The sequence below is a fragment of the Galleria mellonella genome, unplaced genomic scaffold (genome assembly GCF_026898425.1).
Source record: "Galleria mellonella isolate WM207_F2 unplaced genomic scaffold, CSIRO_AGI_GalMel_v1 utg172, whole genome shotgun sequence".
In the NCBI taxonomy this organism is placed as follows: Eukaryota; Metazoa; Arthropoda; class Insecta; order Lepidoptera; family Pyralidae; genus Galleria; species Galleria mellonella.
This window is the reverse complement of record NW_026442015.1, coordinates 3,423,266-3,440,241: the sequence shown is the minus strand read 5'-3', so window position 1 is coordinate 3,440,241 and position 16,976 is coordinate 3,423,266. Positions and strand designations below refer to the sequence as shown.

At 33.3% G+C, this 16,976-nt stretch overlaps 1 protein-coding gene across 1 annotated transcript; it reads right to left on the bottom strand.

Annotated features, from left to right (window-relative positions):
• Positions 1-497: 497 nt before the first annotated feature.
• LOC113514548 (transmembrane protein 145-like) lies at positions 498-16,249 on the bottom strand. Its single transcript, XM_026898637.3, has 16 exons — positions 16,064-16,249; positions 14,560-14,696; positions 12,513-12,662; positions 12,164-12,300; positions 11,700-12,024; positions 11,351-11,560; positions 10,786-10,870; positions 10,228-10,449; positions 9,194-9,366; positions 7,185-7,316; positions 6,247-6,334; positions 5,523-5,596; positions 4,674-4,748; positions 3,589-3,680; positions 2,709-3,241; positions 498-2,391 (listed from the first exon to the last, which is right to left on the bottom strand). The coding sequence occupies exons 2-16, from the start codon at positions 14,662-14,664 to the stop codon at positions 2,207-2,209; spliced, it is 2,586 nt and encodes an 861-aa protein (XP_026754438.1). The 5' UTR covers positions 14,665-14,696; positions 16,064-16,249; the 3' UTR covers positions 498-2,206.
• Between the last annotated feature and the right edge of the window lie 727 nt (positions 16,250-16,976).

The following is a 16,976-nucleotide window of genomic DNA, read 5'->3' as shown; positions in this document are numbered from 1 at the left end:
TTAGATCGCGTTCAGGCTTTCGACCATAATATGTACTGAAACTTAACTGCGCCTCTAACGGATAATGTCAGAAACTCCGCTTCCCATACAAACTTATTGACGTTATTTTACTTATTTTCGAGCAATACACTGAAGTGTAGTCTATGTTAACATGGCACGCCCTTCCAACTTTTTACTTCAATGTGTGCAGCACACACAGAGTATTACGTCCATATATGTTCAATCAACTTCAATCATATTATATATGGACGTAGTGCTCCGTTTGTTTTAGTGAGAAAAAATCTTTAGTAGCAGTCCATCCAGAGGAATATATGCCTTGGTGAAAATCTTGTATTTTTTTTTACTTACACGTTTTTAATTCATTATATTTTGGAGGGGCATGCCATGTTATCGAGACAACTTTAGCTTGGAAGTATTTAAACCTAAACTACATAAAAATTCGAACTCATTACACTCTTTTTTTGGTTAGGTATTTAATATTAAGTTAAAACAACAAATATAGAGTAATTGTTTTATTTTTTTAAAACTAAATGGGTAATAAAAATATCACACACTTTAGAAATCCATTATCATGAGTATTAGATATAAACAATTGTGTTAATGAGTTGTAATAATTATTATATATAATATTCAACTACAAGGTACCGTAATTATATAATTTTTAGACAATATCAGTGTTCTGTTTAAAAATATATTTTTGTAAATTCCATTTAATTGAAAACGCAAAGCGAAATTCCCTTCCTCTCCCAGACAAATGTCAAACGAATCTACTGATAGAATCGTTGTTGTTAGCAAATACATGAAATAAAAAACGTAATTTTTTTTTATATCACAAAGGTGGCCAACAAGCATACAGCCCATCTGATGGTATACGGTCACTAGCCTATGGACGCCTGCAACAATGTTCGGTGTTTTGCTCACAGCAACTATTCAATCGATAGATTCGTTTGCCATTTGTCTACGAACATCCTTCGCCCCTTTACTCTGTCTAAAATAGTAATAAGATGCAATAAAAAATATATTTACTGTCGGAAAAACAACGTCACTGTTTGGGAACACGCGTCTTGCGATTTACATTCGTAAGAGGCTGATGGCCCTAAGAAAGTAAAAGCCCTTAAGAACTAAAAAAAAAAAAAAAAATTAATAAATAGCTGTTTCCTTGCGGTTGATATTTGCTTGAACTAAAACCAATTATTTGTATATCAGAACACGTGGTTTTAATGTATTAACTACTGCTTTAATTTACGTGTAATTAAATCGAGAAATCTCGACTAGTTTCGGGATCCTTAATCACACCCGCTCATGATTAAGGATCACGAATTGTTCCCGAAATTATTCAAGCTTTCTCGATCTAATTACATATAAGTTATTACATTAAAATATAATGTGCGCCTCTGAAACATGGAATTGTTATGCATTTGCCAAATAAAATATTGTACGTATAATCTACTAACGACCAACTACTATTAAATACATTCTATTAAATAAGTATATATAATATAGTGCTTTACCATACTGAAACCCCAAATATGGATTTATTATTTTTTAATTTTATATAACGGTACAAAAGAGCATACGAGTCACCTTACACTGACTTGTTACCACTTTATGCACATCTCCAATATTAATAAAGTCCCATGCCAGAATACAACTCTTATTAAATCAAACATTAATTTAATTAATATGTACAGTTTTAACATATGACTAGTCTAGTTTTTAGTAAAGTAAAAATAGAAAAATAACTATTAACTCTGACAGAAAATCGCATATCGCGATATCATATTTTTTTAGTAGATAAGCCTTGGTCCAGCGATTGCATACATCGACAATCTTATTACCAAATAAATAAATTGTACAGTATGTTCTGCAATGGTGCAAAATAATAAATTCTTTTTACACTGCAACACCACGTCAAAAAATTTAAAATCCGTTTCACCATAATACTAGTGGTCTGTGTTAATAAATGTCTATAATTATTTATGAACAAAATTTCTTTATATGTTTGTCTCGTCGTCTCAACTATTTTAGTGTGGAGAGAAACAGTCCTCATTCAAAATTTTAGTATAATCATAATATAACCCCGAAAATTTTATCCGTTGTCTGCCTTATTATATTCGGCCTTATAATACAAATTCACTTGCTTACAAAATAAACATTACCTAAACTATTAATTAGTATTTCAGAAACTACTACTATCTGTTAAATATCATTCCTTATTACTAGCAACACTAAACAGATCTATGGTAGCTTTGCTGACTGTATTCTTGTAAGATTGCACGTGTCCTTCGTGGATAGTAGAAATTTCACCAGAACTCGGTAGGCCGTTTCTTACTGGTGGAACTTTCTTGCCATTTGGCAATGTTATACTACCATTAGGAGAATTCGGTGATTCTGTGAATATGATTAATAGTGAATATTAATTAAATATATTAAATAATATGCCACTCTATGGGCAGATTTACTTATTGTTAAAACTATTGAAAGTGAATTAATTGTGATTACCTTTATTTTATATTTAATAAGGCGTTTTAAATATAATATATTGTACAAAATTTCTATTATATTATTTCATTAGTATTGAAAATGTAAATTTGCAAATAATACTCCACCTCATTATTCATATTGCATTACAGATCCTCGTCAATAAATAAACCCTATTTTACTTTTTATACAGATATTATTTATTGAATAAATAAATAAATTCCTACCTTCTTCATCTGGAGGTTTTGCTTTTTTGTGCATAGAAATCACACATGGCCCTTTGGCTAAAGACCACGAAGGCACTGGTGCTTCCTCCCTCTTAATGGGCTCTAGGATGTTTCTTCTAGACCTCAACACGCTCGGCATATCATTCCTTGATTCCTTTTCTGTATTTGGTAACTTCACTCCGTTCTCATATGGCAGTACTAATGGAACACCGTTCGCGATTGGCAACACAGACGGCAAATTAACGTTTTCATGTGGCAACACAGATTTAGCTTTCTCTTGTGGCAACACGTTATCGATTTTCTTCATTTGATTTTCAACTGTAAATATTTCTCTGTTCTCGTTTAGAACCGGGTTAATATCGTCAGATGTATTAGTATCTGTACTATCTTGTTGAACGAGTCGGTTTTTTGGTGACAAAGAGTCGATTCGTTTCGGTACACCATTCAGTTTCGGGGTATCATGTTCGAGTGGCAACGGCGGAGCTGAAGCCATATATTGATTGTACATATTCCCAATAAGTTCTTCCGTACGTCTGTCGACAAGGCGTTAATAATTAGTTAATGTGAACAGCGTTACTACAAGAGGAATGTTCGATTTAATCCAATACATTTATTTCAAGAAAAAATTAATAATGAAAAAAAGTACAATCTGATATAGAACCACCTCCTTTTCTAAGGAGACTAGAAATGAGGATGTTGTTAAAAAATAAGAAAGAGTAAGATTGAGAAGAATACAATTTGTATATTTCCAAATGGCGGTATTTGGAGATGGTCTTTTTTTTGTTTTTACTATTCTGTATACGAGAAGTACATTACAATATATATGTTCTCTTTTGGTATATTTAGAGTTAATTTTAAAACTATTCCGATTTCTATTTACCTGGTTAACGGAATTATAACAGTCTGTGCGGTTCCATTGCTGGGATGGTATGCATTATGGCCAAAACTGTCCAACGCTGTGTTGCCAGTCACCTAAAATTGACAAATTAATATTAAAATGAAATCTATTTATCTTAAATAATAAAAATAAAAAATACTACTATAATGCTTATACAAAGCTCGTGTTTTTATTTGACGATTTTGTAATTTATCGTGGCACGACACGACACGTTTATTCATTAACGTCCACAATATCAACATGAAGTTATATCGGATCGGATATTGGGAAATACAGGCCACATATATCGTTTACTTTTAATATTATTATCTACCAAATTCAAAATAGACACATCTTTCTATTATTCTCTTTGGCTCCCCTTAACAACCCTAGTTTTCTATGTTTCCTTAATTAATATAGTACATATATTTCCATTCCTGAGGGTCTACCATGAAATGAAATCCCGAATTTTCGAACTCAATGTAGTGTTTTTATGCTTAACGCCTCAATGCCATCGCGATCTTTTTTAGCGGGTGCAGAGGTGAAAAAGGCCACGTCCACGCTGATATGGTCAAGGTCATATACAGATGAAGCGCCTTAAATTTGTTTTTCGTTCGGTCCCGAAATTTTGGAAAACATATCATGATGGGTTCTTTCTGGTTTCCTTTGCCGCCCACGATTATCGTTGACGGTAAATATTGAACGTCTTTCGGTTTTGTATTAATCGTAACGATAAAATCGTGTCATTTCATACTACGATATAACAGCGCCAATAAATGAAAGATTTTTTGTAAGTTTCATCAATTATACAAATAATACCGCACAATGCGGTTTCAGAGGAACCTCCTGCCGCGAACACTCAGGTTGTGGAATGATCTTCGTACCGAGGCTTTTCTTAGAGACTACAGCTTGGAGTTCAAAAGTCAGCAATGCGCGCATGACATTCCTGGTAATACAGGTGTCTATAGACTACGGTAACCCCGTTTATCATCAGGCGGGCCGTATGCTTGTATGCCACCATAGTAATATAAAAAAATAAACAATTTCACCTCTTTACAATATTAAAAGGTACAGATTTATATGTTTACCTCCATAACTCCTATTTGTGTGGTACGGACATGATATGGGAAGTTCTTATTTGCAAACACAGGTAGTGTCAATAGCTGAAAAATAAAATACCATAAGATTAAATCTGATTTGAATAAAGTTACATATCGTATGTTCCTAAAATTTACTGCAAAAAAATATTAAAAATTGATAACTAAGAGAAAGAATGCAAGCAAGAACACCTTTTCAATTATTTTATACACTATATTCACTGGAAGATGTGCAATAACTTCCTATGCCACTGCGTTAGGTTGACTGGAAGAAATCTCTTTTAGAGATAAGTTCGCCATTGCTAACATTGTTATTAACTTATTGTTGTTACTGTATGTTTTAGTGTAATAAAGAATATATATAATAACAAATCCTAAGTAATGGAATAAATACAAAGCAATGATAATGATTTGCCGTGTGGTCCCGGCATAGAATGAGCCGTCTTTTTCTTTCCCCGTGGGTATCGTAAAAAAACGATTAAGGGAACTCACGGTCAAGGGATAAGCAACAGGGTCCCTCTTAAACAACACTAAAGACTAACTAAGGTTGCCAAGCGTGGCAACTATTGGCAACCCGCCCCCCCTCCCCCTTCATAGGGGGAAGCCTATGTTTAGCAGTGAACAGTTAATGGCTGATATGATGATAAGCACAGTAAAATATAAATTATAATATAAACAGCCATTGAGTATCTCTGCACCTAACATCCTAAAGGCTGATTGATAGAGAATGTCTATAGCAATAAGTCCATCCTTTGTACCACATTTTTTTTATCAATAGAGTTTAAATAAATAAAAAAAAATGACAAAAGAAAATAGCGAATATCTGATAAGGCTACATACCAAAAACATGATGTGTCCACTAAATGTAATGAAGAGTAACACAGCAGTCACGACGCTCTCTCTCACCCATTTGTCTGTAAAATTACATTCAAATATTTACACATTCTGTATTTTCTGTATTTCTGTATTTTTTTCTGTATTCTGTATTTAAATACAGAAAATAAGAAACACTGATATTAGGAAGAAAATCAAAATAACAGATGCTCTTCAGTATAGTATGAAACAGAAGTGGAGATGGGTCACATAGTGAGGTACAAAGATAAAAGGTGGACTCTCCAAACAACAAAATGGCGAGGTCCAGGAGGAAAAAGAAATGTTGGAAGGCAAAGAAAGAGATGGGCAGATGACATAATAAAGACAATAGGAAAAAACTGGACAAATATTGCTATAGATAAGGAGAAGTGGAAAAAGATGAAGGAGGCTTTTACCCTTGGGGACCACTGAAGTGGATAAAAAGCTATAGTAATAATAATAATTTACACATTTATATACATCAATAATTTAAATTAATTTTAAGACTGTTTAATGCAAATAAACTTCATGTATTATATTCAAAGATAAAATTATTGAGGTCTCATCACTTTTGCCGCAATAGTCCAAATATTATATAATTATATAATATTCTGATTGACTGATATCGAAATAATTAGCATCCTTTTAAGAAAACATTCTACCAATGAATCTTTCAGGGATCAATTTAAACAATTTTATTAATTAATCTTACCTATGTATGAGTTGGCTGTGAGTATGAACAGTGCCCCAGCGTGGAACCAGAGAGTGCCACAAATAAAAAATGGACAGTAGAACATATTCTGCAAATAAATTAAAATTAATGTAGAAATAATAATTTATTGGCAAGTTTCAAATCTTGACTAAGTGATTAGCGGTATCAATTAACGAAATTGAGGTTCGCCTCTGGCCAGCAATCAAACGATATATCAACTAAATCAGGTGATGGTACATTTTTAATAGCCCTACGGGTGAGAGAAGGGCCAATTTAACCACATAGGGTGGAATTGACTTGTTATTAATGGAATCTAACAGATCCATTGCTAGCAATATACCCTGTCATAATCGTAATTCGTAATAAATCATAATTCGGGGGGAAAGGGGTTATTAGTAATGGAGACTAAGAATCCCATTGCTAGTAATATACCCAATCAGGTCGCCCTCCTCGTGGTTCCCCCTGGAAACTATCATGATTATTTCCAGATGAATTCATCATGATGGGCTAACTGGCCTGTTTTCATTCTCATCGATCATCCTTCACTGGTGCTCCGCCAGCATATTCTGTTAGTGCAGGCGGGGCTACCATTCCATTTTCATCCAATAAAAAAAAAACCATGTTAATTCTGTGGAATTTATCACGATGGGCTACCCTGGTTTGCTTTCATCCTCACCTATCATTTCTCACTGGTGCCCCGCCAGCATGTACCGATAGCACAGCTTGATAGATTATCATACCATGGATAAAATATCCATAAAAATAAAACCCAGTCAAACACAAAGCAAACTTGTAGTTTCATTACCTTTAATTCAAATCATCACGAGACGCACTCATTATTTAAGAAAAAAAAGCAAATTGTACACAAGTGTAGGTAAAAATTATCTGTACTGCTTGTATTAAAAATGAGTAAGGCCTGTATTAAAAAAGAGTTATACCTTCTCCGGATATTTCTTGACAGTGAAGAATGTGGAATAAGCGAACATACACCACGCAAGTATTCGCAGCACTATCAGACCGTACCCCGCCGGGCTCTCGTACAGATACAGCACCTCGCCAGGGTCGAAAGCCTGCAGACATACCGTAAAGGCATAGTATGTATTTATCATTGTATTTCGCTTTCTAGAATGGGATATATCAATAAAATTACAGGGTACGTAAGCACGACACGATAGTCCTCAGGAATGACAACGCACAAGAGACACCGAAGGCATCACAATATTTATTAATTTAAACTTTAACGCACTGTGAAATTCTATGCACATTAGGCGGATTTAACACTGGACGGTGTTCTCTACCAGACAATCAGCAGACAAACCAAGAAATAAGTAAGTTGACCACATAATATAAATAATTAGACAAAATATTCTGCAATGAGTAAATAAAAACATTTCAAACCCAGCAGTATTCATTTCGATTGCTTGGGTACCTCTGTCCCATTCGTGTTTCAACCGTGAAGCAGTTGTGTTTGCATAGCTATGTTTCGGTTTTTATGTTAATTTACTGGGTACAAAAGAATAACACCTGAGTCCTCAGGAATGGCAACGCATGGGGGGTATCATGGGCGAAACAGTATACTCTGTTATGTCAATGGTACTGCTCATGTCTATAGGCGACGGTTACCACTTTCCACCAGGTGGGCCGTCAGCTTGTTTGCCATTCTAAGTTGTATAAAAAAAAAACTTATAAACGTAAACAAGTCTATTTGCATGTTTGTCTTATTCATGTGTATAAGCGACAGTTACCACCTTCCAACAGGTAGGCCGTCAGTTTGTTTGACATTCTAAGTATCATAAAATATTAAAAATAAGCAAACAAACATAGGGTGATGGTAAGTGATATTGTAGCGTCATTCGTGCGTCGACGTACTTTGTAGCATGCATATCTTGAGTCATATATAGTACCCAGTATTCACTGCCATGTTAAAACCCAAACTCGAGCACTGAAATTATTTTATACATTTTTAAATACATTTATACAAACATTTTAACTAATTTCTAAATAAAAGCACCTAAAAATACGTACAAGTACGTACGTACATACGTAAAATAAAAAGTACGTGTAAAGTTATTCCAACACTCAACTTTGGAAAATGAAATGACAAGTGGATCACTTATCAATTAATTTTTGTTTTGATTTTAAGCCCTAAGCAGAAATTCTTGAGTTTATACATCCCGATTTTAGTTTCAAGCAAAACCTGTGAAATCAGATCTAAAAAACCTAAAACCACTTAAGTCTTAATTTATTGATTCTACTACCCTACTAATATAAAACAACCTTCAAGTACTCAAGGTTGACTGTAAGACACTTCCTTCAAGGGAAAAGTCCGCCTGTGTACCTTGTTATTTTCTTGACAACCTGATATTTATTTAAACTTTAATGCATAGTGTAAATGTATGTGTAATTCGCAGACTTAACACCAGATGGTATTTTTACTAGTCAACCATTGGGCAAACAGAAACATAGGTAAGTGCACCACTTACCTATTCAAGAATTAAAGAAACATAATCAATACTTAACGTATTCGTACATTATAAATATCTAATATAAAAATATGATATGTATAATAAGTATGAATCCTAGATTATATAGATAGAGTGTCTCCATAGAAATGCTTCGAGAAAAACGGGTCAACTTCTTCATACACTTTTGCGTAATAAATAGTTACGAGTGTTACCTTTATAACTTCTATATTTATTTTGTCTTATAACTTCTGCATCTTTTTAATGCGTAAACATTCATTTTATTTATTAAATATATCAAGATACATTTTATGCGTAACTATATAGAACACTGATAAAAAAAAGAGTCAGCTAATTTGACAATTAGCTGACAAAAAGTTGACTCGTTTTTGAGATTCGAAGCTCTATCTATATAATCTAAGTTACGAATGTACAATAAAGTAAATATACAAACAAATAAAAACCTTAAATAAAATTTAACTAACCTTAGCTTGGTACACAAACAGAACTATGTAAGTGACAATATAACAGCACATGAAGATGGTTAGTTTAACAGTGAACGCAACTTTGAGCCGGCCCCGGGTAATTGTGTATCCTTTTGCCATCAGAATAAGTAGCAGCAAAAATGTGGTCTCTGATACACCGCAGAAGAATTGTCCTAAAAGAGAATTTAATTTTAGACATAGATATCGTCATCTTTCTACCCCTATCTCAATTATTTGGGGTCGATGTGATATATTTTTATTTATATCACCCAAGGCTTTAGCTTTTGGTTTGGAGTATGCTACCTACCTGATGTTGGGAGGGAGGGATTGTTAATAACTACCAGTTCTATTACAAGCAATATGCACTGTCAGGTCGATCTCCACGTGATCCTCCCTGGAAACGATCGTGCTGAATTCCAAGTGTAACTATTCATTACAATGGGCTGACTGATTTGCCTTTTCATCCTCACCTATCATCCCTCACTGGCGCCCCGCCAGCGTATACCTTTAGCACAAGCAGGGTTACCATTCCATTATCATCCATTAAAACAAAAACCTGCCTAATTTCAACCTTCCATGAGAATGCATAGAGGAATGAATTTATGAAAAAGTTGGGGGATGTTGGAAGTGAATAAAAGGAGTTGGTGAAAATAAAGGATTTATGGAGAAAAGAGAAAGAGGAAACACTGCAGTTGCGGAAAGAATACTCATCAGATACTACTGTGCTTCAGATATAGTCAAACCTAAATTATAAGATAATTATCCGCTTTAAATTCAACGTTTCTATAAATATATTATGCGATATTTTCGCTGTGGACTAGTTTTAACAATTTTTAATATTATAGAATTTAAAAATTCTACACTAAATGGCACTACACACACACGCACAAACAAATGCATGCACGCACGCAAGCAAGCACGCGTACTCACACGCACACATACACACCAATTTCTTGGTCCTCAAGCTAGGAAACTCTATGCTATGAAAAAATAGACAACAAACATTCACAGAATACATAAATCTCAAAACTTACCAAAAACTTTTGCATTGTCACTACCAACGCCGTTAACAGCGTACCGTATGTATGCTAAACTCTGCAATACCACTCCAATGTGTTGCGCCACTATGGATATTAGGAAGAGTTTGTAAGTGGAGTGAAGAAGATGCCGAGACTTGAGTTCAACACTGCACATCACTACTGCGATCATCACTATTACGTAAGCAAATGTGTAAGCTAGCAACACTGGGAGTACGTCTGAAAAAATTAAAATACATACAAATTTTATATACACAACATCTTTTTTATAATAAATTAAAATAGCTGCCAAACCGCGCTTATGCATGAGTGTAAGCTAAAAGGATACCAGCAGATTTTAACACTATTTGACCGGCCACTATGAAAGTATTAGTAGTAAAAATAATAAAAGCATGACTATCAAAGCCACCGCAATAAAACAGTAATCAATTATTTAAAACCTCGCCCTCCTTACAGAAAACAATTTAAAATGTATTTTTAAAAAATGGATAGATGCTGTACTAATTAATAAAATTATAGAATAATACGCTGATAAGCAATCAGTTATAAACTTACAAAACTCGTCAGCAGAAAAGTGTTCATGCCAGAAATCACCATCTGGGCCATTTGTCATCAGAAATTTGTAGTGTACATCCAAACCCTAAAATTGTAATACAATATATCAAATGTGTTTCAATCCTATATTTTACTTATTTTACCATTAATAAGCTTTTGTTCATGATTAGCATTTTATAATAATTAATATCTGTCAATTTTTATCTGAATCGGTCAAAGACTTAGAAAACAAGCAAGCATCAGCAGTACTTCCGAACTGATATGACATTATAACCTTCAAGAAAAGAGCATATTCCTTTTTAAAAGACCGGCAGCACATTTGCAATGCCGTTGGTGTTGTGAGTGATCATGGGCGGCGGTAGTCACTTACCATCAGGTGAGCCACATGCTCGTTTGCCCCGTGTGTTGTAAAAAAAAATAGATTTGTTTCATATATAATAAGACTTGTATTGGTTGTATTGCATTGTATATAAAAGTTTTTTAACAAATAGATACTTGAAAATTTCTATTTTCATATAAATTTTTATAACTGGTAACATTACAACGGACACTATTGTGTACGTACCTTAGGGCTGTCACAGTTACTTATTGCTATGAACCACCACCTTTCTCTAGCAGATCTAAACCGCCTAGAGTTATGGCAGGATACGACAATTTTCTCAACATTATTGTTCTTATTGTCATTCCTTTGACTGTTGCTGGAGGCTTGGTTGGACGCGAGCCGACGACGATGATAATGCTCGTACAGTTCAAAAGTAGATCGCTTTATTTTGTGCTGCAAAATTTGAGTGCATTTTAATACAAAAATCTTAAATTACTAATATAATAAAAATATAACTGCATGATGTCACAATTATAAAAATAGGTAAATAGAGAATCATGCTATTGATACTTAAGATAGAATATATACTTACATTAACACCGTTATCGTTATCAAATAATATCTCTACATCTTTAAGATTTTCAAATTGACTGTCATTTCTATCCGTTCCCACACTCTCCCAGAGATCTTCCTCTGGCAACACTGCTGTAGAATTTAAGTCGTCCGTCGGCAGTATTTCGAACCACGTAGTGGAATTTGAGTCGATTATAGAAGTTTTTGTTTTCGGCGTGGTAGTTTTCAAGAATTGGTCATAATAAGCCGGATCAAGGGGATGTTCTATTTTTGTGCTGTTTTTCCTTTTTGCTGTCGGATTCTTTGTTGTTGGTGATGGGGCATTCGTTGTCGTCGTTGTTGTGCTATTAAATACATTATTATTGGTTATAATATATAAAGATTATCTTTGTTTAATAAAAGTGTGTATAAAATAGGTATATACCTGCTTACACAGATTACAGTAATCATAAAAATATTTCAACAATATAATTAATAATCTACCTTTTTTCGGCAGGCATTTCCTTATTTGCTTTTCTGATGATGCAACCAGAAAACTCTGTGTCCGGATACCAGTAAGACAGTTTTATCATTTGGTTTTGACCAGCCTTATTGAGAACTGCCTCACGTTCTCTACATGTCTGGAAATAATTTATTTTTAAAATATCATATAAAGAAATATAATAAAATATAACATGGGATAAAAATACATAATAATTCTATATTAATATTTCTGACGATCACATAGATAAAAAAAAATTGTGTAGTTTTCGAGGACTGAAAGCAATTTACTACCAAAGCTAAGGTTTGCAGACACATCGGGATTTAACTGTCATATAAAAGATCCTCTCACCTTGCTACTGTGGTAGACGGCAGGCCATTGGCTGTCATCGTCATAATACAACAAAAGATTGGGTATACCCATGTCTTTATCATACTCTATCAAATATTCGAACTGGCCATCTAGTGATAGGAAACAGAAGCGCGCCAGGAAAGCCCAATTCTGAAACATTAAAAACTATATTGTAAGTTTAACCACAACGACATTAATTGCTCTTTTTACTGTTTAGAATGACAAATTGTTCAAAATGACAAGCCCTGATGGTTCAATAACCTAAAAGTGATAACGATCGCCTATACGAATAGCAAAATAAATCTCTCAGAATATACCATCCTGTACCTATCCTATGAAATGTCCTCAGTGCGTAGTCCCGACATAGAATGGGCCACCTCTTTCTTACCTGTGAGTATACTAAGAGGCGACAAGAGAACTAAATATCAAATGAAAGACAGCAACGTCCTTCTTAAAATATCACTGAAGCGTGGTAACTACTAGCAAAATTCTCTTTTTGGGGGAGGCCTATGTTCAGCAATAGACAGTTAACGGTTGTTATAATAATAAAAAAAAAATCTATGAAAAAAAAACATATTATATAACATATTGGTATCTATCAAAAGTAATGTTTTTTTTTTCAGCTTGGCCTATATATGCTAGGACGGATGGATGGATTTCTTTTTCATAGAAAAACTATTAAATGGATTTAAAAGAAACTTGGTACACTGATATGTTATATCCTAACTTAGAACATAGGGGGGAAAGGGATTGTTAGTAATGGAGACTGAGAATCCCATTGCTAGCAATATACCCAACCAGGTCGGCCTCCTCGCGGTTCTCCCTGGAAACTATCAAGGTTAATTTCTGATGAATTCATCATGATGGACTAACTGGCCTGTTTTCATTCTCATCTATCACCCTTCACTGATGCTCCGCCAGCGTATTCCGTTAGCGCAGGCGGGGTTACATACCATTTTCACCCGTCAAAAAAAACTTAGAACATAGGACACTTTATGTTATATAAATACTGATAAATACGGACGAAGCCGTAGGATACAACTAGAAGAAAAATATTTTTTATTTTAAATATGTTAAAAATGTATCTTAAAGTCAACAAGATACATTACTTTTTAGTTTCTCTTTTTTTTACTAATAACTAACGATCCAACCCGGCTTTGAACGAGTAGACACAATTTTCGAAAATCAATACATATAAAAAGCGTTCACGCTCACTTTTTATTTTTATCCGAGCAATAAGTGCTTTATATTATTCCCAAATTCGTGTATAATATAGTATATATCATATATGTGTAAGTATATTTGTTATTCATATATATTTATTCGTTTATATATGTAATTTTAGTATGTATGTATATCAATAATTAGTAGTACCGCATTCGAGTATTCTGACACTTCCCTATGGTTGACTGGAAGAGAATGCTTTTAGCATTAAGTCCGCCATGTACACATATTTGTACTAATGAATAAATAAATAAATAAATAATAAAAAAAGTTTCAGCTAATTTAATTGATCGGTTATTTTATAGTATTTTATATGTGATTCTTTAGATTGATATAACTTTTTTATTTATTAATCGATTAAAAGAAGCAAGCACTAAATGTTAAGTGGAACAAACTGCCACGCAATAGTGAAAAACCGCATTGAAATCAGCTAAGACGTTTCTGAAATTAGCGTGCACAAACGTACAGACAAAGAGAAAAACAGACAAAAATTCTAAAAATCATTGCTTGGGTTCTATTACGTTCATTAAGCATCCCTATAATAGATTTCCTTATATATCTTCCGTGTATAGGCAGCGACCAGCATTGTTTGATTGATGATTGATCGCCCATGATACCCCCCATGCGTTGCCATTCCTAAGGACTTAGATGTTATTCCTCTGTACCCAGTAAATTCACGATATATCCTACCCTTCAAACCGAAACACAGCCATGCAAACACAACTGCTTCACGGTTGAAACACGAATGGGACAGAGGTACCCAAGCAATCGACTTTTGTACAGTCTCCCTCTGGTTATATATGGTAGGTAGTTAAAAAATTACCTCCTTAGTGTTGATGTTACCCTCAACCCATTTGCAGCTGACGCTCCCTAGCAACGTCTCCAATATGCACAGGATCAAACAACAGCTTGCCAACCGAGGGAACATATTGATTTATGTTCCCGATTGCCTTGAGTTCACTGGAATAAAAAAATAAACATTGGTTATATTCAGATACTTAGTAATTTACTACCGATCCAACTCAGCTTCGCATAAGTAGACAGAATTTTCGAAAATCAATACATATAATAAAAAAAAAATTCAGCCAATTCAACTGATCGATTATTTTATAGCATTTTATATGTGATTCTTTAGATTGATATAACTTTTTTATTTATAAACCGATTAAAATAATACAAACATTAAATGTTAAGTGGAGCAAACCGCAACGCATTAGTGAAACCGCATCCAAATCGGTTAAGCCGTTTCTGAGATTAGCGTGTACAAACGTACAAACAGACAAAAAAATCTAAAAATTATTTAGAAATATTATAAAATAAAGCGTCAATTTAATACATATATATACATATATATATATATACATATATATATATATATATATATATATATATATATATATATATATATATATATATATATATACATATATATATATTCAAGGGATGGGAAGCAGCGTGCCTTTTAAAATATATCCAAAGCCTAATTGGGGTTGCCCTCTGGCAAATGCTCATAAAACCCCTCTATACGATGATACATCCAAAATAAGAATAGTACACTGATTATTTTGCCTAGTAACTTTTTTAACAATTTTATATTATACTGTAGAATTTTTTTGATTATACGAGTACTAAAGAGTCAACGAAATTCCGATCAGCAGAGTAAAATAAGTAAAACGTAAAACCTTCCGAGTCCTAAATCCCTAGTCGCTTTTCCTTGACCTACAAAAATTATTACTACAAACATGAATTAGGCGCATAAGTGCTCTAATCACTTTAACTTTCGTATTGCTTCACATAAATGCCGCCCTAGATTCAATTTCCGGCAATTTTTTTTTTAAATTAGTATGGAACATAACATAATATACACTCATTTATTATTTTCTTACGGATAGCTGGCGATAATAAAATACGTTATCATATATTTAGAGATTTACTACTGTAATTGTTAGTATTAACAGTTCGACTGTTAATAGAATAAATTATAATAGAATTAAATGTTTATACATATCTCTCAATAATTGAAATAATGTCTTTACAAAGAACCAAAACGTTAACTACGAAATAAGATTGGAATAATACTATCGTTGGAATAATAAAATTATTGCAGCAGATGATTATGAGGTCCTTTCTGCTTGTTTTTTTTTTTTTCATCTATAGGAGAGAAATATTTTACAAGAAATTCCACGTAAAAGTCGTAACATAAAAATAAAATAAAAGAACATTTAAAACTACGACGCACATTTCCCAACTTATTATTAAACTCATTATGTATTAATACCATTGGCTTGTAACTAAATAGATAAGATTTAATTTTAAAAATCACTCACCCATCTTTTCTCCATTACATGTTAACGAACACAGATTCAAAACGACCGCACTTGTCTTGACATATCTATATAATATTGCGTAATTAACTGTTTATTTAGAATATTAAATGTAATTATCGTCTTTAATTAATGAGCATTTGTTTTGAAGTAAGAATTGTTGTGAATATTGTGTTGCTATAGCAACGCGTCTAATAATTTGTACCTTCCACAGTACGTACTCTATCTACAATTTTACACCATGTAATTATTGAAATACCGAGCTTTTTAAGATAACTTTTTAGGTGACCTCAAAATTGAGATTTTCAATTGCAAGCGAATAGAGTAGCTTCTTTATTGTATATACTGCGAAATATTCACTAATTTTGTACCAGTTTGGATAATTCTATATGTATTTGTCTGTATCTATTCCCTGATTGGTCCATATTATTTTTAACGTGATTAAAGACTGTTTTTTGCAATACAAATTCTCAAACTTTTCTTTTATAACTAATTACAAATAAAAACTAAGTAATTTATGATTTTAATCTACAAAAAAACCATCTTCAGAAATGGCCTTTTTGTATGTGGTTTTGTACAATAATAATTTTATACACGATGTATCTTTTCCATTAAAATATAATCGGTTCATAGTCTGGGCAAACTATGAACGTAACACACAAAAAAAGATCTCTTATTCTTCTTGGTAGATGAAAATGACATCTCCACCAGTGCTGTCGGTATATGCTGGCGGGGCACCACAGTTGTATCAGAGGATGAAAGCAGGTCAGTTGGCCCATTGTGACGGATTCAACGAGAAATAATCACATTGGTTTCTAGGGGGTAGATCGCTGAAGATGGAACCGCGTGGAGGTTGACCTGAAAAGGTATAAAGCTAAGAATGGGATTGTTAAAACCCATAACTAATAATCTATTT